At 44.8% G+C, this 21,517-nt stretch overlaps 1 protein-coding gene across 3 annotated transcripts in view; it reads right to left on the reverse strand.

Annotated features, from left to right (window-relative positions):
- Positions 1-1,485: 1,485 nt before the first annotated feature.
- Positions 1,486-21,517, reverse strand: part of FKBP1B (FKBP prolyl isomerase 1B) — a 57,406-nt gene continuing 37,374 nt past the window's right edge. For 2 of the 3 annotated variants that reach the window (XM_053285130.1, XM_053285132.1), the window contains 2 exons: positions 10,294-10,406; positions 1,486-2,143 (listed from right to left, as the gene is read on the reverse strand). In XM_053285130.1, the coding sequence (XP_053141105.1) occupies positions 2,015-2,143; positions 10,294-10,406 (242 nt within the window). In that variant the 3' untranslated portion in view covers positions 1,486-2,014. Of the gene's footprint in view, positions 2,144-10,293; positions 10,407-10,575; positions 10,724-21,517 lie in introns of those variants that run through there. The other variant, XM_053285131.1, reaches the window with a different exon arrangement.

The following is a 21,517-nucleotide window of genomic DNA, read 5'->3' on the forward strand; positions in this document are numbered from 1 at the left end:
TTTGGTTGGGCTTCTGTTTGTAAACTGTGCTAGTCTGTGACCATAAGGAATTGAATTGAATGCAAGGCCTGTAGTAGGGGTTGCATTGCCCTAACTACACTAGCAGCCTGAACTTGAGGCAAGCCTCAACTTATGGATTTAAAGGTTTCGGACCCTCAAAGTGTGGGAGAAGAACCCCTATAAGCATGTAGCCAATGCTAAATGCTTAGAATCTAGGAGGGGTTTGGAGCAGGGCTTAGGTAACTAGTATTCAGGGCGCAAATGGTGCCCTATGTAGTTTCAAGAATGCCTTCTCCAGATTCCTACTGTCCTTCCCTCCCCTGCTGCCTTTCCCATCAGAATAATGTGGTCCAGAGAACAATGGGCAACATCTTGATTCCTGACTTGCATAAATGGAAGAGCTGCTTCACGGAAGAGTGTGAATCTTGCGACCACCACCACTAAGTGCCACAGCAGGGAAATGCTTGACTAACAAGCAGAAGGTTGCCAGTTCAAATCCCTGCTGGTATGTTTCCCAGACTATGGGGGACACCTATATCGGGCAGCAGCAATATAGGAAGATGCTGAAAGGCATCATCTCATACTGCATGGGAGGAGGCAATGGTAACCCCATCCTGTATTCTACCAAAAGACAACCACAGGGTTGTGTGGGCACCAGGAATCAAAATCGACTTGACAACACACTTTACTTCTCCCTGCAGCTTGTAAAATAGGCCCCTGAGAGTTCCTTTAACACAGTGATGGAGGGGGAGGAAGATGGAATTAGTGGAAATTGCCCTCCCCCCACTGTGCAAACACTTTCAATTCATGCAGTTACTAGTTGGTGCTACCTAATGTGAAGACAACACTAACTAGTCATGTGTTCAAGGCACACACACTGTAGTGTGCACATGTATAGTTCACATATAACATGTCCGGTTATACTTCCTGTCCTGCTTTTGAGGGTGATGTACCCACATCCACACCAATGTGTTTGCAGATACCCATATGCATAACTGTTTAATAGGGCACCTGTTACAGTGTAACAGCTAAGCAGGTATCTGCTTGTTCTGTATAGGAGATTACTTACTGAAATAACTCTGAACTTTCTCATGAGAGAGAAGAGATCCAAGTCTGTGCAATTATATATTCAGTGGCTGAGATCCAGTTTAGTGGTACTACTCAGGAGTTACTCCATGGATTACTTAGTTTCAATAGGAGTACTCAGGAGTAATTTAGTCTGAATGTCAATCAGTCTATCCTGAGCAGACTATGGCTAATGGGAATAGATTTTACTTCTGATGCAGAGTTTGCACAATTCCTGTTTTAATGGAAATGTTTGTTTTGGACTTCTGCTAAACTTACAAGATTTTGGTTGTTTGATCTCAATTGTTAATAGGGTAAACCATTCAGTAATCACAACTTGTAAGGGGAAATGCAAGTAGTCAATTCACAGACTTATTGCATTGGGTTTTGGAACTTCTTGGAGAAAGACGAAGCAGAAAATAAAGTATCAAGATTTTATTTTTGGAAAGTTCATGAGAGACATTTTGTTGAAAACAGCAGCGAGCAGAACATACAAGATGAGAAAAAAGTGGCAGCGCAGGTAACTTGGTTTGGCTAATGCCCATTCACATACACTTGGTTTTTGAGCACCCTTGTGTGTATTTCCTCCTTGTTAGTGTATAGTAAGGCAGTGGTTCTTCAATAAGTAATCTCTCTATTTATTGTTATATATTCATAGTTCTAATCACAAATCTGAAATTTCACATGCAAATTAAAATAAAATGTACAACCCAAAAATGTTACAGCCAGGTTCCCCTTCCCCCCCCCCCCCCATCTCCACAGCAAAGAAGCATACAGACCCAAACAGTAAAAAAGGGGAGGAAAGTGGGGGAGCAACGTCAGGGTCGATATTGTTGGCAGGACAGCTCCAAGTGAGGAGGACAGAAGTTCCAGTGGAGGGTCATCCCATTCAAGGCAAGGGGAAAGAGTGGGTGGTTATTAACAGGTGCCTTCAGTCAGTTGCCCCATTTTACTCTATCCTAAGCAGCTCCACATCAAAAATGAGAGTAGCATTTGGTGGGATGACTCCGGGATGTCCTGTGGCTCCGTATGCCATGTCGGGTGTGCAGGTCAGCTTTGCTCTTTGACCTAGGCTCATCTGGCATGTCGATGTCAGTGGCAAGGCAGGGGGCGGGTAGAGAAAAGGGAAGGACAGCAGATTAGAAAACGTGTCGCCAACAATCCAAGTGTTTCAATCTGTTTCTCAACTTAGAGTTGCAAATGGTTCCACTGACATCACAGGTTAAAATGCTCATCCTTTTAGCCTTTCTATCCTCCTAATGCCCAACGCATTTCAGAGGACTCCCATCAGCGGCTGTCCAGGCAGCCCCTTAAAACCATGAGCTTCCAAAAAAAAAAAAATCAGCTCAAGTTTTTTTCCTTCAGACTACAGCCTTAAGATCCCAGCAGAGTTTGAACATAGCAATAACATAATGGCACTTTGAAAACATCATCTCCTGTTTGTCTTCATTCTCCTATTGGATGCCCCCTTTTATTTCTGGTGACAATATGGGAATGCACAGGACCACAGTGTGAATGGGTACTCTGCTATATCTGCAATATTCTCATATCACCATGGTCTCTTGCAATAGTGCAGGTGTTACTAAACCTCCTCACAACATTTTTTTGCTTATTTGACAAAACATTAAGATTGGAAAGCTAAGAAAGCCACTGCAAGGTTGTGCCCTGCAGGCAGTGCTAGTATGAGTCATATGTATTAATTTCTAATATATGTATATGAAACACACCACTAGGTGGAGCCAGCACATAGTAGTTTGCAGAGTTGAAATTTGGGAGTGAGCAATTGCTTACCGAGTACCTAATGAGATGGGTGTTCAGAACTAGGACACTATGGTTGGCGAAGGTACTTATACATGTGGAAAGCTGCTCCCAGCTTTGAACTTCCTATGAGCTGGCTTCCTACACTGATTGTACAGACATTACTTGGGGAGAAAAAAATCTTTCCTGGCTTTTAAAAAAAAAAGTCTGCTCCCTTAAATCCATGTTGTAAATACCACCTTGGTAGCAATAAAAAGGTATTGGCCTGTATATTATTCACATCTTCCCATTCCCCCACTGACAGTAATTCCCCAGTTTTAGCCAAATCCCTCTCCTCCACCATAAGCTTCTACAAAGGGCAACTCGTGCGGACAAGCACCCTCTAGAATTCAAGTACTGCAAGTCATCCAGCAACTAAACCATCCAATTTGAGATTCAAAACCAGAAAATTGCAATAGACTTTGGTTCCTGGCCTTATTGGCATTGTTTATTATAAGCAGTAATTCAGCTCCATTCCTTGTGTTAAAAGAAGTGCTTTGGGAAAACAAGGATTATAATTTGTTTAAAACAATGTGGTTGTATGCTATAGTCCAGGTAGGGTTTCTTAACCTTGGGCCCCCACATGTTGTTGGACTACAACTCCCCTCATCCTCAGCCACAAAAGTCATGTCTGGAGATGATGAGAGTAGTAGTCCAACAACATCTAGGGGCCCAAGGTTAAGAAACCCTGCTATAGTCCTTTTAAAGCAGTTGCAGTGACATCAAACCCCTAATGGCTTAGAAACAAACTCTTTTCTCTTTATACATATTGATCGTTCATAAAATGAAATTACTATTTTGCAGTTGTGTAGATTAAGTTTGAGGGTTTTAAAAAAAATTCTAATAAGGAAGCAAATTTATTTATTTATTTATTACTAAAACATTTCTATACCGCCCAAAACTTATGTCTCTGGGCAGTTTACAACAGAATAAAAACAAAGTAAAACATCTGTTAAAACAAAAATGGGGGGGGCACATTACAATTTTAAATTTTCAAAACAATACTTTAAAACAGCATTAAAACCATAAAAACATTCATTAGAAGCCTGGGTGAAGAAACGTGTTTTTAAAGACTTTTAAAAAGTTGTCAGAGATGGGGAGGCTCTTATTTCGCTAGGGAGCGTATTCCAAAGCCTCGGGGCAGCAGCAGAGAAGGCCCCTCCCTGAGTGGCCACCAGACAAGCCGGTGGCAGCTGCAGACGGACCTCTCCAGCAGATCTCAGTGGGTGGTGGGGTTCATGCAGAAGAAGGCTTTCCCTTAAATACCTAGGGCCCAAACTGTTTAGGGCTTTATAGGTTACTAGTAATTTTAAGCCCGTTAAAATAACGGGCGCTAGTACCTGTTGTTGTTGTTGTTGTTCCCTTTATTCCTTTCCTCTCTCGTTCGCCCTCCTTTCCTTTTATGTTGTTCTTTTTCTGTCTTTCCTTTGTCTTCCTTTTCTCTCTCACGCCACCGCTGCCCGTTGGCCGCCCGCCCTCCCAACTGCCGAGCCCTCCTTACCCCGGCCATGTCCGTCGGGCTAAAAACTCCTTAATTTCCGAGAGAGAGAGCAGCTCGCAAGCAGAGCTCCTCTCTTGCAAAGACTCTGCCCGTACTGGGGGTTTGGGTGTAAAGGACGCCTATTGCGTCCTTTACGGCCATAGTGTCAGTTCGGGCAGAGCCGTTGCAAAGAGAGGAGCTCTGCTTGCGAGCTCCTCTTTCTCTCTTGAATTAAGTAGCTTTTAGCCCAACGGACATGGCCGGGGTAAGGAGGACTCGGGAGGAAGGAAGGAGGGAGGGAAGGAGGGCGGGCGGCCATTGGCAGTGCTTGGGTGGAAATGGCCGCCCGTGGGGCCGTGAAAGGAGGACCGGGGACTCAGGTGTCGGGAAGGAGGGCGGGCGGGCGGCCAGCGGCAGTATTTGGGTTGAAATGGCCGCCCGTGGGGCCTTGAAAAGAGGACCGGGGATTGGGTCGAAATGGCCACCGGTGGGTCCGGGACGGTGGTGGGAGGCGGGCGGGCGGGCAGACAGCGATGAGGACCGGGGATAGGCGCGAAATGGTCGCCAGTGGGGCCGGAACGGTGGTGGAGGGCGGGCGGGCGGGCGATGGCAGGAGGTTGAGTGTGTGGTGGCTTTGGAACACTGGTGTTGGCGGTCTGGACTCCCTTGGGCTGTTCTGGGCCTGCGCTTTGCGCAGGCCCAGAACAGCCCAGGGAGGCAGGGACGCAGATCCCCAACGTTCTAAGGCCACTGCCACTCACTTAGCCTTTTATTATATAGGATAACCAGCACCTTGTATTTTGCCTGGAAACATATCAGCAGCCAGTGTAGCTCCTTCAATACAGGAGTTATATGGTCTCTCCGAGATGACCCAGAGACCAGCCTGGCTGCCGCATTCTGGACCAGCTGTAGTTTCCGGACTACGTACAAGGGCAGCCTCACACAGAGTGCATTACAGTAATCCAGTCTGGAGGTTACCAGCAGATGTACCACTGTTTTGAGGTCATTCACCTCAAGAAACGGACGCAGCTGGCGTATCAGCTGAAGCTGACAGAAGGCACTTCTGGCCACCACCTCAACCTGGGACACCAGGGAGAGGCTCGGAACCAGAAGCACCCCTAGACTGTGTACTTGTTCCTTCTGGGGAAGTGTGACCCCATCCAGAACAGGCAGATCAAAATCATCTCTTGAGTTCTGACCCCGGACAATGAGTACCTCCATCTTAGCCGGATTCAGTCTCAGCTTGTTATCCCTCATCCAGCCCATCACCAACTCCAGGCAGGCATTTAGGGAGCTTATGCCCTCTCCCAATGATGCTGACATGGAGAAATAGATTCGGGTGTTATCAGCATACTGGTAACACCGTGCACCAAATCTCCTGATGATCTCTCCCAGCGGTTTCAAGTAGATATTAAACAACATTGGAGACAATATGGAGCCCTGGGGAACACCATACAAAAGTTCAGATTTTGAAGAACAACAGTCTCCAAGGGACACCATCTGGAACCTGCCCGAGAGGTAGGAGCGGAGCCACTGCAAAGCTGTGCCTCCAACTCCCAACTCCCTCAGACGCTCCAGAAGGATACTATGGTCGATAGTATTGAAAGCCGCTGAGAGATCCAAAAGGACCAACAGAATCACACTTCCTCTGTCAATTGCCAATTGGAGATCATCCATCAGGCCGACCGAGGCAGTCTCAACCCCATAGCCAGCCCGAAAGCCAGTTTGAAATGGGTCAAGATAATCAGTTTCCTCCAAGACTGCCTGGAGCTGTGAGGCCACCACCCTCTCAATTACCTTGCCCAGCCACGGAAGGTTGGAGACAGGCCTGTAGTTGTTCAAGTCCGAGGGATCCAGGGTAGGCTTCTTCAGAAGCGGTCTAATAATTGCCTCCTTAAGACAAGGAGGCATCCCACCTTCCCTCAGAGACGCATTTATAATTTCTACCAGGCCTTCTACAACAACCCCCCTGCCAGATAATATAAGCCATGTCAGACAGGGGTCAAGAGAACAGGTGGTAGGCCGCACCATTCCAATCAGCTTGTGCACATCCTCAGGAGTCACAAAGTGGAACCGATCCAACCTAATCACACAAGAGGAGTCGCTGGACACCTCCACATCAGACACTGAGGTAATTGTAGAGACGGCGTCTAAGTCGGCCCAAATACGAGAGATTTTTTCCACAAAGAATTAATTAAACACATCACAGCAGGTAATCGATGGTTCCAGATTCTGATTCAAGGGAGGAGGGGCACTCACTAGCCCTCTCACAACCCTGAACAACTCTGCCGGACGTGAACTTGCGGATGCAATACGGGCAGAAAAGATTCGCTTCTTTGCTGCATGTATCGCCTGAGCATAGGTCTTCAAATGAGCTCTATGTTGCAATCTGTCGGATTCAAGCCGAGTCTTTCTCCACTTGCACTCCAGTCGTCTACCTCGCCGCTTCAGCCCCCGTAGTTCTTCCATATACCAAGGGGCCAATTTTGAAGTAGGTCGGAGAGGACGCTTAGGAGCAATCATTTCTACTGCCCCAGTGAGTTTGCTGTTCCAGTTCTCCACCAGGGCATCAACAGGATAACCAGCAGAGCCAACACTAAATCCCTCCAAGGCTTCTTGAAATCCTATTGGATACTATAACCTTCTCGGGCGGATCATCTTAATAGGTCCCTCGCCCTTGTGAAGGTGGGAAGCGATTGCGAGTCCGACCTTAACCAGATGGTGGTCCGTCCACGACAATGGGGAAATCACAGGATTCCCCACCCACGGAACACCACCCTGATCAGAGTGAAAGACCAAATCAAGCGTGTGACCAGCAATGTGCGTCGGCCCCGAGACCTCTTGGGATAGGTCCATAGTCGTCATGGCCGCTATGAACTCCTGAGCCGTCCCGGACAAATTGGTCCCAAAGTGAACATTGAAGTCCCCCAGCACCACAAGCCTGCGGAACTCCAGCACCAAGTCCGAGACCAAGTCCGTCAGCTCAGTTAGGGACCCTGTTGAGCAGCAGGGCGATCGGTACACCAACAGAAGTCCCAGTCTATCCCTGGTCCCCAGTCTTAAGTACACACATTCAATATGGTCCAACACTCTAACAGGGATCCAGGTAAGGGAAAGGTTATTCTTATAGACCACAGCCACTCCACCTCCCCAACCATGGTCCCTCACCCGCTCCTCAACAGAGTAGCCTGGAGGAAGAAGCTGGGACCACACTGGGCCCCCAGCCTCCCCCAGCCTCCCCCAGCCAAGTCTCTGTAATACATACCAGGTCGGCACCTTCATCCAGAATCAAATCATGAATGGTTTCTGATTTGTTCTGGACTGACCTGGCATTACAGAGGAGCAAGGTGAGGTTCCAAATGGCTTTTGGGAACCAGATTTGGCTTTCATCACTCATGTATTTAGTAGATATATATCTCCTATTGTAAACAAACAACTTTGCTTCCTTTAGCTGCCGTTTCTTTTGGTTTTATCAGTATTATTTTGAGGGGGTGCTTTGATAAGGAAGCAGAAAGAGGTGAAACTGTTGGGAAAACAACTGGCCCCAGCACATGGTCCAAAAGTACATGATACAGCCACCCTGCTGAAACTAAGAAGGTCTGTGTCTGAACAGGATCTGGATGGAAAGCCACCTGCAAGCTCTATATATTCCATTTTGAGTTTTACTATGGAAGAAAGATGACATATAAAGTACTGAGAGAATGATGTAGCTAAGCTGTGGTATCAGAGTATTGCTTGTGACAAAATATTCCTTACAAACAGTGACAAATTTTCTCTGTGATTCTACACCTGGAGGTTTTATTCCACCTGCAAGTTCTATATGAATATATAGACATATATTCTATATTGGGGGGATGGGGGGTTGAAGAAGGCCAGGCCGTCCAGCCGGAAAGAGTGTTTGGCCAGGGTGGGGGACCATTGGAGGGGGGAGGGCCAAGAACGAGGGGCTAAGAACTAGAGGCACATATGCTCTGTGCCCGACCCAGGTAGTAGTTAGGTAAATGTACCTGTTACGCTTGGAAACCTGTGCCTGCACCTATATTTTCAACTTTTGGGTGAAGCTGACCTATTTTCCTTCTGGCCTAGCTCCCTTAATTTTTAAGGATGATTATCCCTCTGATTGGATGCATTTAATCTCCGAAAAGTTAAAATTATATGCATTGTCAATGGAATATCTGCTTTATCTGCGTTATGATAATGCCAAGGTGATCCTCAAGCAGCGTATCAATTATATGGAACACCAGATTGATCTAAGCCGGGCATCAAGCTACGCAAAGTTTGGAGCTGTTAAATCTTTACAAAACCAACCAAATATCTGTATAATTTGATATACACAACACACAGAAGAGCCCTAACGTTGGCTCAGCTGGATGTGCTGCCCTCTATGGTAATGGACGGTAGGTTCAGGAGAGTCCCCTATCTGGTGAGATTGTGCCCTTGTGGGAATGGGGATGTTGAGACAGTTGGCCATGTGCTCCTCTACTGTTCTTTTTATTGTGATTTATGTATTAGATATATTATCCCTCTTGTTTTTAGATATCCAAATAATTCTGATGAATTTTACATAAATCTACTTCTTTTTGACATTCACACCGATGTTTTGCAGCAGGTAGCCAGGGTGCTTTCCCAATTACATGCTGCAATGGGGTAAAATGCTTCAGCTTCGCAGGATTGTATTGAAAATGATCCCCAGAATCTCAAACACACACAATAGGAAAATACAGCTATTTTTCTGCAACTAACTTGCAACATTGTAGCACTATAACACAAAGATAAAATCCGAAATAAGGCATCGGAAATGTGAATGGCATCTTGCTGTCCTCACAGGGACTGCAGTGTCACAACACCGGAAGTACAGAAGCACACGTAGGAGACCCGTAGTGACCCTGTTGTAGGGTTTAATCTGGAAAGCGCCCAGGTTTTGTACAGCTGCAATTAAGATCTGCATATCATGTGTTAGAAATGGCTAATTTAGGTTGTTTAATCTTATTTTCCCTTTATGTAATAGCTTCTATATGTATTTTTTTTAAATATATCTGTATTAATATTTACTCTTAAGGGTTTTTTTAATCTGTGTCTGAGATGAAATCTGTTTACTTGATCAAAGATCATAATCAACTGAACTGAAAAAGGAGGAGAGCAAGTCCTTCCCTCCTGTCCACCAGCATGTGCATGGTTAGCATGGTGTTACTGACCTTGCACATGGTATCAGCATATGTGGACACCATGTGTGTGCTGGCACCACGCGTGTGTTCTTGAGGGGAACATCATCACATTAAGAAGCTGCATAGGGTGGCGGCGGAGGGAAGGGAAGGACCTGCTCTCCTCCTTTTACAAGATCTTGCTCACTGCAGCCCCCGCCCCGCCCTCCGGCAGTGCTGAACCAGTTCAGACCTCACCTGAACTGCTTCAGCACTGAACCCGTGCATGAACTCAGTTCTTGCACATCCCTATTACTAGATAGAATACAACAGTGTATGAGAAGGTGCTAAGAAATATTCTACCAAATGTTATTTCTGTGAATATAGACTGTCTTTGTTCTTGCCACTGATTTATTGTATGTAAATCTGTGTATAGGCTTGTTGTAGAGTTTAGAATGTTCGTGTCAATCATCAGTTCTGTCGAATGATTGGTCAGTTTGTATTTCTTATTACAACTGAGAGTATTATTTTTTTCTTAGGTCCGATGATCTTTCACTCAGAGGGGGACTGTTTATAAACTGGTAATAGTTGAGTAATAAACCATAGTAGCCTGGTTCAATAAACGTAACAAGCCTCAGTTTCCGCTCTGTTACATCCGCTACAATTTCTATTCTAACCAACACACGGATGTATACATATCCAAGTGCAAACCCCTGAATTCAAATTCATTTTCCTCCACTGTGTGGTTAATCCCTCATTCCTGTACTTGCTTTAGCTGTTCTGAAGACACGCAAGGATCATCCCTCATACCTGTGCAGCTCCTTCTTCAAATCCTTTAATGACTTCTTGTCTGCCAATCTTGAACCTGAAGGGCTTGTTTCGATCTCGGGAGGAATCAAACTTCTTTCCATTCTGAAGCATCCCTGTCAAAACACAAACCATTTGTGTTCCAGTTAAGTCTGCTGTTAGCCTTGGGATTGCAAAGCAATAAAGAAGGATGCCCAAGTCAGAAGAGACAGGCATACCTCTCCCACCCTCCATTTTTTAAAGGGCTAGCTGGGAAGATAACAGACCAGAGCTTTTAATAGTTACCTTGTCTGCAGCAACCCAGGGAAAGAGGTTTGTTATTGTGGTTATCTGAATGGTGGTGGTAAGGCCTAGACGATTCTACCCAGCAGTTATTTTCGATTTACCTGACCCAGTCTGTGGGAAGACACTTCCTGTTCTGCTATAATAGGGCGGCTTTATCCTTCAAATCCCAGACTATGAATGAGCGACAAATTTCTTACAATTACGTAACCCTCCCAGCAATGCTGTTGCCTGCTAAGACCCCAGAGTCATCCAGACAAATTGGCAACCAGGGCAGCCTGCACAAGGCTATCTAGTTACAGACAAACAAGTTGCTCTTTATATATCAGAACCACCAGATTGCACAAGTACGTAAGTAAAATTTAAAAAACCACAATATAGTTAATTATTATTTTTTTAAATTTCCTTTTTAAAATAGAGAATTGTATGCTTATGTTGTAGAATACAAGACAGGATGACACAATTTTCAGATTTGTGGCAGGCCTCTGAATAGCAACATTTCACAGGAAAAATACTAGGATTCTTCAGCTCAGTGAGGAGATCGCTATAACAAAAATACATAAACATCAGACATTATTTCAATAAATTAAATAGGAAACATATTTACTCTCACATAGAACGATTCAGAGACTCTTAGCTCAGAGTTGTTAAATGCTGAAAATAACCCCAGTCAACAAATAAATTTTAGAGTCTTTCAAGCAGGGTTATTCCTAATCATTCACAGATAGCTGTGTTTCTCTGTGAGAAAAGCCAAAGAAGAAGCTTGCTACTGTTTACATTACTGCTTAACTCATGGTTTAAACCTTCTTACACTCTTGCTGCTACACAGAAGTTAACAACATCAGTAGCGAGGGCACAGTAAAGCCAGATTCACGGCATGGCCATCCACTACAGATGATCATCTTCCCATGAGAATCCAGTTTCTGCCCAGTGATATTAGGAACAGCCACTACACAGCATTTTGGCATCTGAATCCCTGAAAACTTTGCCTTCTCAGCAGTCTTATGTATGCTCACTCCCAATAACTGCACAGGCCTGCAGACTTAATGCATGAGTCTGCCTTTATTTATTGATTTAACTAACTAACTTGTATAACGCCCAAACTTTAATCTCTGGGCAGTTAATGACATAAGAGCAATTAAAACAAATATAAAAGGTTAAAAGATTTGCAAAGGTTTTAAACAAGAGCAAAGCTCAGAAGCAAGAGCTGCTTCTGAATATTTCAGCAACAACAGCCCTATTCAGATATTATGTCAGATACATTTTTGGTGAGAATGACTGTACATGGATCATTTTAAAACTGAGCGTGCATACAGGTCCCTCAAACGCGGGGTGTAGATGGGAAGTGGACTGCTGCTCCTACAATCAAGATAACATGTGACTAACTGTACGTGCACACAGATCTGTATATGTTGTACATGTGTTGAATGTAGCATGTGACTATGACTAGTGTTGCTGTAGGTGTGGTACAATACACAGAGAGATTTTGTACTGCTGAGGTAACAGGGTATTTATTAAGGGAATAATTAAGAGAGAGAAATATTTAAGCAGAGTGATTTGAAGGATGATGGTTTTTTTTTAAAAAAACAAGGAAATAACCATCAAGATCTGAAGAGATTTTCTAATTAGCCTGGGCCTAATTCCTATCAAAAAACTGTCCAGATTCCTTTTCTTCACCCACCCCCATCAGTGTTCTCTCTAAGTTTTTTCATCTGTGTGCGGAATAAGTTTTGTTCTGGGCAGAAGTATCAAGGCAGTGTGCGCACATGCATTCAGAGTGGGACCTTCCTGATTAAAACTGAGCGGGATCTAAAATTGACTGAGCGCACATCAAAAATGTGTGAGCACGCTCACGCGCCTTAGAGGGAACACTGCCCCCCATAATATACTCAGAGGGACCTTGGTAACAAAAGCATTGTAATAAAAAGGGACCCTTTCCCCACCTTCACTGGCCTCTGATGGTTGTCGAGGCTATGCTGGGCCCCAAGCGTTCCACTGAAGCTGTAGGGATGTGCACTAAACAGATTGTGTGTTCTGTTTTGAGCTTGAAACAAAATGTAAATGGTCAAAACATTTTGCTGAAAACAGCACTTGAGCCAGGTATTTTGATGAAACAACTAGAAATGTTTCAAGTGCTCCGGCTATAAGGAACAATGGGGGAACTCGAAACACCCCATTGTTCCCCGTGGCTAGCTCCTAGGGATGCTAAAGTGGGTTGTGTGGAAGAGCATGATGGGTGCTACATACTACCCAACCCACAAAAGAAATGGGCAAGTGGGCAATTTTAAACAAATTTTTATCTTTCCCCCAAACCCAGAGCATGCATGCACAGAAGATCTGCATTGCAATTCGCAATGCATTTTGCAACCCTGCCTTGAAAAACATTGCAGAAGCACACAATAAAAGGGAATTTGTCCCTCTCAACACAGAACACACATTTCAAACACAGTCCAAAAATGGCCAAAAAAGACTCAATGAGCCAGAATCCACTGCCAGCCACAGTGCCTATGCTGCAGTAACATCATTGGCACCAGTTGCTCTCTCACACACAAATATGACTTCTTACTTCATAGCATTGCAACAGCTGCCATAGGAGCACCCTTAGGAAGCATAGCCATAAGCTCAACTAGAGCAATTTTGGCCACATTTTTGCTGAGTACACCTTGCAATGCAGGTTGCAGACCAGAACAGTGAGTGAAGCACATTAGTCTCAAGACCAGACATGGATCTTATCAGAGCAATCACCACAAAATATTACACACAGACATGGAAATTTTAGATTGTGAGCCTTTTTGGACAGGAAGCCATATTTGTTTGTTTTCTATGTAAACTGCTTTGAGAACTTTTGTTGAAAAGCAGTATATAAATTGATCCCTCCAAGCTGAATAATTACAGACCTGTTTCTAACCTCCCCTTTTTGAGCAAAGTGATAGAGAGTGTGTTGGCATCTCAGCTGCAGAGGGTTTTGGATGATACGGATTATCTAGATTCCTTTCAATCTGGCTTCTGACCTGGATATGGGACTGAAACTGCTTTGGTCACCCTAGTGGATTACTTATGCCGGGAGCTTGACAGGGCGAGTGCATCCCCATTGGTTCTGCTGGACCTCCCAGCAGCGTTTGATACCATTGACCATGGTATCCTTCTGGACCATGTCTCAAGTATAGGGACTGGAGGCACTGCTTTGGAGTGGCTTTGGTCCTGTCTTGGGGGAAGGGTCCATAAAGTGGTGCTGGGGGACTACTGCTCAGCTCCTTGGCCATTGGCTTGTGGGGTCCTGCAGGGTTCAGTTTTGTCCCCCATGCTGTTCAACATCTACATGAAACCGCTGGGAGAGGTCATCCGGGGACTTGGACTGAGTTGTCAGCAATATGTAGATGACACTCACCTCTATCTCTCCTTATAACCTCATCCTAGGGAGGCAGTGGATGACCAGACTCAGGGGCTGGAGACAGTGATGGTTGGATGTAGGCTAGTAAAATGAGATTGCATCTAGACAAGACAGAAGTGCTGTTGGGCAGTAGGAGAGCCAAATCCGAATGAAGGGATTCAACTGGTTCTGGATGGGGTTGCACTACCCTTGAAAGAGCAAGTGCACAGCTTGGAAGTACTGCGGGACACGGCCCTGCTTTGGGATGCTCAGGTGGAGACGGTGGCCAGAGGTGCTTTTGTACAGCTTTGGCTAGTGTGCCAGCTGTGTCCTTTTTTTCAAGAAGGCAGATCTGGCCACAATTGCCCATGCCCTTAGTCATGTCACGGCTGGATTACTGTAACACGCTCTATGTGGGGCTGCCCTTAAAGAATATTTGGAAACTGCAGATAATGCAAAATGCAATAGCTGGGATTTTATCCAGAGCTGCCTGCTGGGATCATAGTAGATCCATTCTGAAAGAACTGTATTGGCTACCAATCTGTTTCCAGGTCCAATTCAAGGTGCTGGTTTTGACCTTTAAAACCCTTAATGGTCTTGGCCCTTGATACCTGAGAGACCACCTGCTCCCAAGGGTTTCTGCCCACTTGACAAAATCGGAGGGACTCTGCTCCACATGCAGACTGTGAGAGAGGCTCAGCTGTGGAGCACGCAGGACAGGGCCTTCTCAGTAATTGCCCCCCAGGCTTTGGAATTCTCTCCTGGCTGGCATCTGCTCCTCAGCCTCCATCATAGTTTTTATAAACAGTAATTCTCTCCAAACCTTTTTATCACAAAAAATTTATTTTATTATTTATTTTATTTATTTAACATATTTTTATACTGCTCAAAACTTACGTCTCTGGGCAGTTTACAACAAAATAAAAACATTAAAACATTAGTTAAAAACAAAAATAAGAAATTTAAAATATGACAAAATAAAAGGGAAAAAAACCTGCAACAAAGAACATAGGGAGAGTTTTGCATATAAGAGTGTGGATTGTAAACAGTGGGGTTTTTAGGGCTTCCTAGGTTATTCCAAACTCTAGTGCTAAAACTAGAGATGTGCAAATCGATTCCACTCAGATCAATTCAAGCTCGGATTTGGCAGATTTAAGTGATTCGAATTTCAAACCAATTGCCCTCTCTCCAATTTCTCTTCTGCCCTGACCATTCTTTTCCATCTTTGACACCGATTTGTAACTATGCCTCTTCCATTTTCTACTAACATGTCCTTCACCGCTGTCCTTTTCCACCCTTCATAGTAGTTAATGGCATTGTTAATCCTTATGTGTAGTTATTAAATTCATTCAATGCTAGTTAACTACTCAGCCTATTATTTTCTAGTCAATTGTTTAGTTGCATACATATTAGAGTCTGTAACATATTTAAGAACCCACTCTCGTCATAATAGTTTATAATAAAGGTTAAGTATTAGCGCCCAGTTATGTGTATCATCCAACATGTTCTGTGTGACATGGGAATGTCCTACATGTTCATATGATTTAATAATGACTCATGCCTTATTGAATATTCAGTAAAATGTATTTTTAATTGGATTTTAGGCCTGTGTGGTTGTGAATTCTGGGAAATTGCTTGTTTTATAGCCATGCCTTGTTCCCTTAAAAAAGGAGACAACAGCAGCCCCATCTAACAGCTACATTTGACACACTTGCCAACTCTTTCAGCAAACCTCTTCAGACCCCTCTATTCATATTCCACGCCTTGAAATGTTTCAGTAGGCCCAGCTAATCCTGGCCCAACTGTCACCTTTTAAATTAATCAGCCAAATCCTTCATCTGTAGAGTTCTGGTGAAGTCTGTGTTATATTGTAACATTGGTTTTAATATAACTGCCTCGATGCACAGCATTACTATAAAAGCCAAAGTACTACAGATTGATTCTTCACAGAGCTCAAGACAGCACCATTTTGTTTTGAATTTGCATCTAGTAAGAATAATTGTATGGGTACACAAAGAATATCATCAGACTTTCCCCTTATATATGGATGGATGGATGCTGTCCAAGATAGGACGGCATGGAGTGCAGTGATCGATAGAGTGACCGCAAGTCGGACACGACTGAACGGATAGAGCGAGAGAATGCCAACCTCCTGGTCACTCATCATCTTATACCATTTCTTGGAAAGGAGCAAATTTTAACATTTCAGAAGTGTTTTGAGATAATCAGCCGAGAAGTGCTAGTCAGGTGTACTGCATAGTAAGTTATTCACTAGCGTAGATTTTTGATACTGGGTCTTAACAAAGTAAAACAGAGTGGAAATGGCAGCTAATACATGGCCAAGATGTTTCTGCTGGACCTGAGAGAAGAGCCTCCCCAGACAACAATAATGCAAGTGCCAACTGATGCGACTTTAGTTTCTTTAAGCCATACAGATACTTTTGACTTTTTCTCACCATTAGCCGGGGGCATGGGAGTGGGGAGAACTGGTGGATAAAGCATTTTAATTCAAAATGGTCACATAACTTTGTATATATGTTAAACAGTATTGTTAGACAATAAATTACAGCACTACCTGCACCCTTCCCAAGAAGAAAATATAATTATAGAGTGTTAGAGTAGGACATCCCTTGTTGCAGGTCTTCTCGTTCAACCCCAGAACCTGCTACAGCACCATCCCTGGCAGATGGCTGTGTCTAGCCTCAGTCTGAAAACTTCTGGAGAAGGAGAGCTCACCCTTACACAAGGCACACTGTTCTACTATCAGACAGCTCGGACAGTTAGGAGACTCTACCTAACGTGTAGTCTGAATTGGTTTTCTTGTCATTCCAACCCACTGGTTTTAGGCCTACCCGCCAGAGCAACAGGGAACACGTATTCTCCCTCTTCTATGTGACAACCTGTCAGATTTTCTTAGGCAGATACCTTGCTTGACAGAGCCACATGGCAGACTCTTACAAGCCTGGGGTGTGGGCCAAGTACAGTCTCTGCCAGTTTTGTGAGGGCAGTGGAATGGAAAAGTAATTGCTTTGCCATTTGATTTTTCCGGGGCGTGCGTACATTTTAATCACACCTTTGCTCAATTTTTCTTTTGAAGTCTCTGGTGGTACAATGGAATAGGAGCATACGCTGAAAAATTGAGATCTGACCAAATGCTGAAATAATCACACAACTACTCCAACCAAGTACACAGAGCGGGCATGGATCAGTTTGATCTGCCTATTGCCACGACTCGAACACTTTCTGGAACACCACAAAACTGTAGCTTTTCATATTCTCATCTTGGAAAAGGATTCTTGAGCCAACTGGATTGCTTCGGAACTACTGCAAAATCCATCTGTTTCCTTGCATTTCTCCCTATAACCACACGGTAGATGGAGGCTATTGTTGAAAGAATGCTGCTCCAATGTTTTACTCTGCCTGTCTACAAGCATGATCCAGCCCCTACTTGCAGCACATTTTGTAGGGTCTTGCCAACCTGGAAGGCTTTGCACAGTCAGTCCACCCAACAGAGTCTCAAGCTCCTCAAAGCCTCCAGAATGTGACCTAGTGATCAGACTGTATACCTGTTTTATATCTGCTTCCCTCATAAACTCAAAGCCATCATTTCACTAAGCTTTGTTCAAAAACAACTCCATTTTTCTCCTTCTCCCGTTCTCCTCTCTTTTATTTCTAACTCCTCCCCAACACTCTCTACGGAATCCTCACTGGGACCAATGTCCAAAACAACCAAATACAAAAGGTTACTGGATAGGATACATCACACATGCACACACGCATACACTGTTCCAGACACCATCTTCATTCTCCCAAATAAATTCCCCTTTCCAAGCATCTGCCTGGCATGGCTGTGGCACAGTGGGAAGGCTTCATACATGCACAATGCCTAGGGCTGATTTGGAAGCTGATGATACCATCCTCTTTTTTAAAAAAATATATATATTTTATATCCCGCTCTTCCTCCAAGGAGCCCAGAGTGGTGTGCTACATACTTGAGTTTCTCCTCACAACAACCCTGCGAAGTAGGTTAGGCTGAGAGAGAAGTGACTGGCCCAGAGTCACCCAGCAAGTCTCATGGCTGAATGGGGATTTGAACTCGGGTCTCTCTGGTCCTAGTCCAGCACTCTAACCACTACACCATGTTGGCTCCTCTTGCCCCACAATGGTCCCCACAACTGGATGGCAGCCATTATAGAGCTGCGATTAGATGGATGCGATGAATTAATGAGCACATTACACATCACATCAATCCAGGTCTACAATAAGACAGGACAGTGATCCTCTCCACAACCTAATACAATGTCGCTGGAAGGGGTGATCACGGCTTCAGTGGCTTTAGTCAAAGCACCCTTGCACAAGTGGAGGATGATGTGTATGCTTACATTGGCCCGGTCACGATCTCCACCCCACCCCAACCCCCAAGCAGCAGGCCCCATGCCATATCACGTGCCATTCAGGAGGGTCCGATGACACTCAAGAATGGCTTTGGGGAGATATTAGGGACTGCAGCCGGAAGAAGGGTAGCAAGACCTCCTCCAAGCCATTGTACATAAAGTGGAGTAATCCAACCTATCAGAGCTGTATTTCTAAGGCGGGTGGAACTGCAAGTTATACGAAGTTCCTCGAGCTTCCTATTGACATGTTCCCTGAGCTTTCCTGAATAATGTAAAACAGCTGCAGGTGGCTTCAGATTGAGCAGAGGACCAGCAGCGCAGGCAGGTGGGAAATAAGTGTTTAAACCATTACCTTCCCAGCCATTTGTCAACTCAAAATCGCTCCTCTCAGCTGCTTTCCTCTCCAAGAGGTAATAGAAAGGTGGGGCCCTTTCCTCTTGGTCCCCACCAGTTTTCTGCTCAAGCTGAAGCCACTCACAGCTGCTTTGCAGGACAAAGATAAATCTCTCAGGACTCCATGTGACAGTGGCATTCTTTGTATAGTAGGCATAAGCTTGCTCCTCTTTCAGATTGCCGACCAGACTCAGAAAAACAGATAGAGCATCCTCTCCAACATGGAAACGGGGCCCGCCAACTGGGATAGCCAGCAACTCAAGACAGTGCTGGGGGGGAAAGGCAGCATACCTCATATCAAGTCTTCCTTCCTGTAACTCACCATGAAATTTTATAATTGGCAGTATAAACATGCAATAAATAAAATAAAATAAAAGGAGTGAGGATCTCAGATTGTGCTCAAGTATTTAAAAAGCCTGTGATTATGGAGCAATATGTTTCATTTGTGCAGAGGACCCAGGGGACTTTGAGGCCGAGAAGCAGTTGGCTAACACCGATATGCTCTGCAGAGACTGACCTTGCATTATGCAGGCTGAAACAGAGCCTAGAAACTTCAGTGGACAGCTGCCTAATGTATACCCTTGTTAAACTAATGGCTGGTAATGTCAGACTCAGCACCGCTGGAAACAAAAGAGATGTGCAAGGGAAGTCAGTGGAAGCACTGCAGACAGAAACACACAAACACACCCAAGCCAAACACAAAAAGGGGACAGTGACAGGATAAAATAGGCAGCTATTACAAACACCAGCACACATGTTTGACACAGCAACCAGTGCTGGTGCCAGGTATGTGGGAGTCCTCAGCCAAGTCCCTTTACAGGTCCCTTGGGAGGCAGTGAGTGGACAGCTGCCATCTTTTTCCCACCTGGACCTCATGAGTCAGCCACGGCCCCTTATCCAGTGCCTGTATTGACTGACCCCGGATGCTGGCCATGGCTGCTTGTGTGTGTCCCAAAGCACACTGGAAGCTTCACCACCACCACCACCACCACCACCACCACATTATATATATAGTCATGACTGAAGACAAGGAGAAGTTTAAAGGGGAATCTAGCAATTTGTTGATAAAATAGTAAATATCCCATCCTTTATCATCATTTGGAAAAGAGAAGGCGGTTAGGAAAGGCTTTGCAGTCTGCAAATCTCAAACCAAGAGCAGAAGCCGCCCGCTCACAGAAGACCCTCCACAAAACTCTGGAAAGCAATTCCGAAAGGTCCACAGTCTATCCCAATGTCGCCTGGCACAGCAGGTGATGCTGCTACTGCTGCTGCCGCCACGGTAGTGAGACTACTGTGTAAGCTAAAACAAAATGTTCAGTTATGAGATATGGCTGCAGCAGTGATGTGCTGAAATGAGGCAAACTCGGAACCTCTGGAATACTTGGGGTGGGCGGGGGGGAATATTCTGCCAGAAGATAGTCTGAACATCTGCCCAAACCCCAAGACAGCTACAACTGTTTTGAAGGAGAATGTAAAGGAATGTCATGGTAATACCACAGTAGCCCTGACTGTGTTGCCTTTTTCTGAATGCATGCTCTATGTTTGAAGAGAGCCATCCATTCATAATTTTTCTAGCAGCTTTTTCCATTCTCTGCAGATCCTGACTGGGTCTGAGACATGCAGTGGAATACATTGTACCTACCGATTTGGGGGAATGACTATTCTGCCACCTGCTATTAATAGCAAGTTGCTGCGAGCCAATCAGGATTTTTACAACCCAATATGGTTTCAGCCTCAGTTACTTGCCATCTCCAGCCCAGACCGGCACCGAGTGCAGGTTTTTGCAATGCCTGCAAGTTAGCTAATGCTCCTTCGCATGTCCTCTTGTGATCCATGTAGCACGTAGTGACTGTACACACGCTGTGGCTTTGACTGCTGCCTCGACAAGGTTAGCTTTGGAGGCTTCAGTCCGCAGTCCCACAGCAAGGGAAGTCATCTCTGGTTAACAGGGCTTGGGGACACTGCAGTGACATTTAGATCCTGAAAGGGTACGTGATAAAGTGGGGGGGGGGGCTTTTCAGATATACCTTTTGGGAAATATTTGCACAATGTCAGGCCACTGAAAACAGTGAAATTCCAGCACATTTTACACAAAAGAAAATGGTTTCAGTATTCTCAGTTAAGTTTTAGCATATTCATGTATGCATAAATAAAAAGAGGCAGTGCAAGCGGGGGGGGGGGGAATATGGATGGAGGAGTGCAATTCTCATTCAGACACAGTCTGGCAGCTTTTTATTCAAACAATGACAGCTAAAACGAACATAAATCTTAACCTTCTTCCTACAGCCCCTTGCCAAAAGAAGAGAAAGCAAAAGGCATTAACCACCACAGAGGGACAGAGAAGAAGAAAAATGATGCAGGATTCATCCTGCTGGCAGCATCCTGCACTCCCAGGGGCAAAGGAAGCATCCCAGGAAAAGCCAGGTGCCCCTACTTGCTCACCACATTGGCCAGTCTCTCTCAGCCACCAAGCAAATCGCACATTCTGTCCTCAGTTTACCCCACTCAGTCTCTCCCAACATATTCAGTGTGAGGCAGCTTACAAAAAATAAAAACAGACGCACATAAAACACAATAAACAAAACAATAATAAATTTTTAAAAAACCCAAAGATAATGAAGCAGGTTTCCACCCTCACGTCCCTTGCCAGAACTGATTATGCAAACAAGTGCAGCATGGACCTCTTCTGGAATGAGGAAGCATCTATCATGCACACAGCCCCAGGTTGATGGTTAGTGAAAGCACCAATCACTTTGTGGGAAAGAGGGAATGGACAGACTTAATCTAG

This window comes from Hemicordylus capensis, chromosome 1 (assembly GCF_027244095.1).
Source record: "Hemicordylus capensis ecotype Gifberg chromosome 1, rHemCap1.1.pri, whole genome shotgun sequence".
Classification (NCBI taxonomy): Eukaryota; Metazoa; Chordata; class Lepidosauria; order Squamata; family Cordylidae; genus Hemicordylus; species Hemicordylus capensis.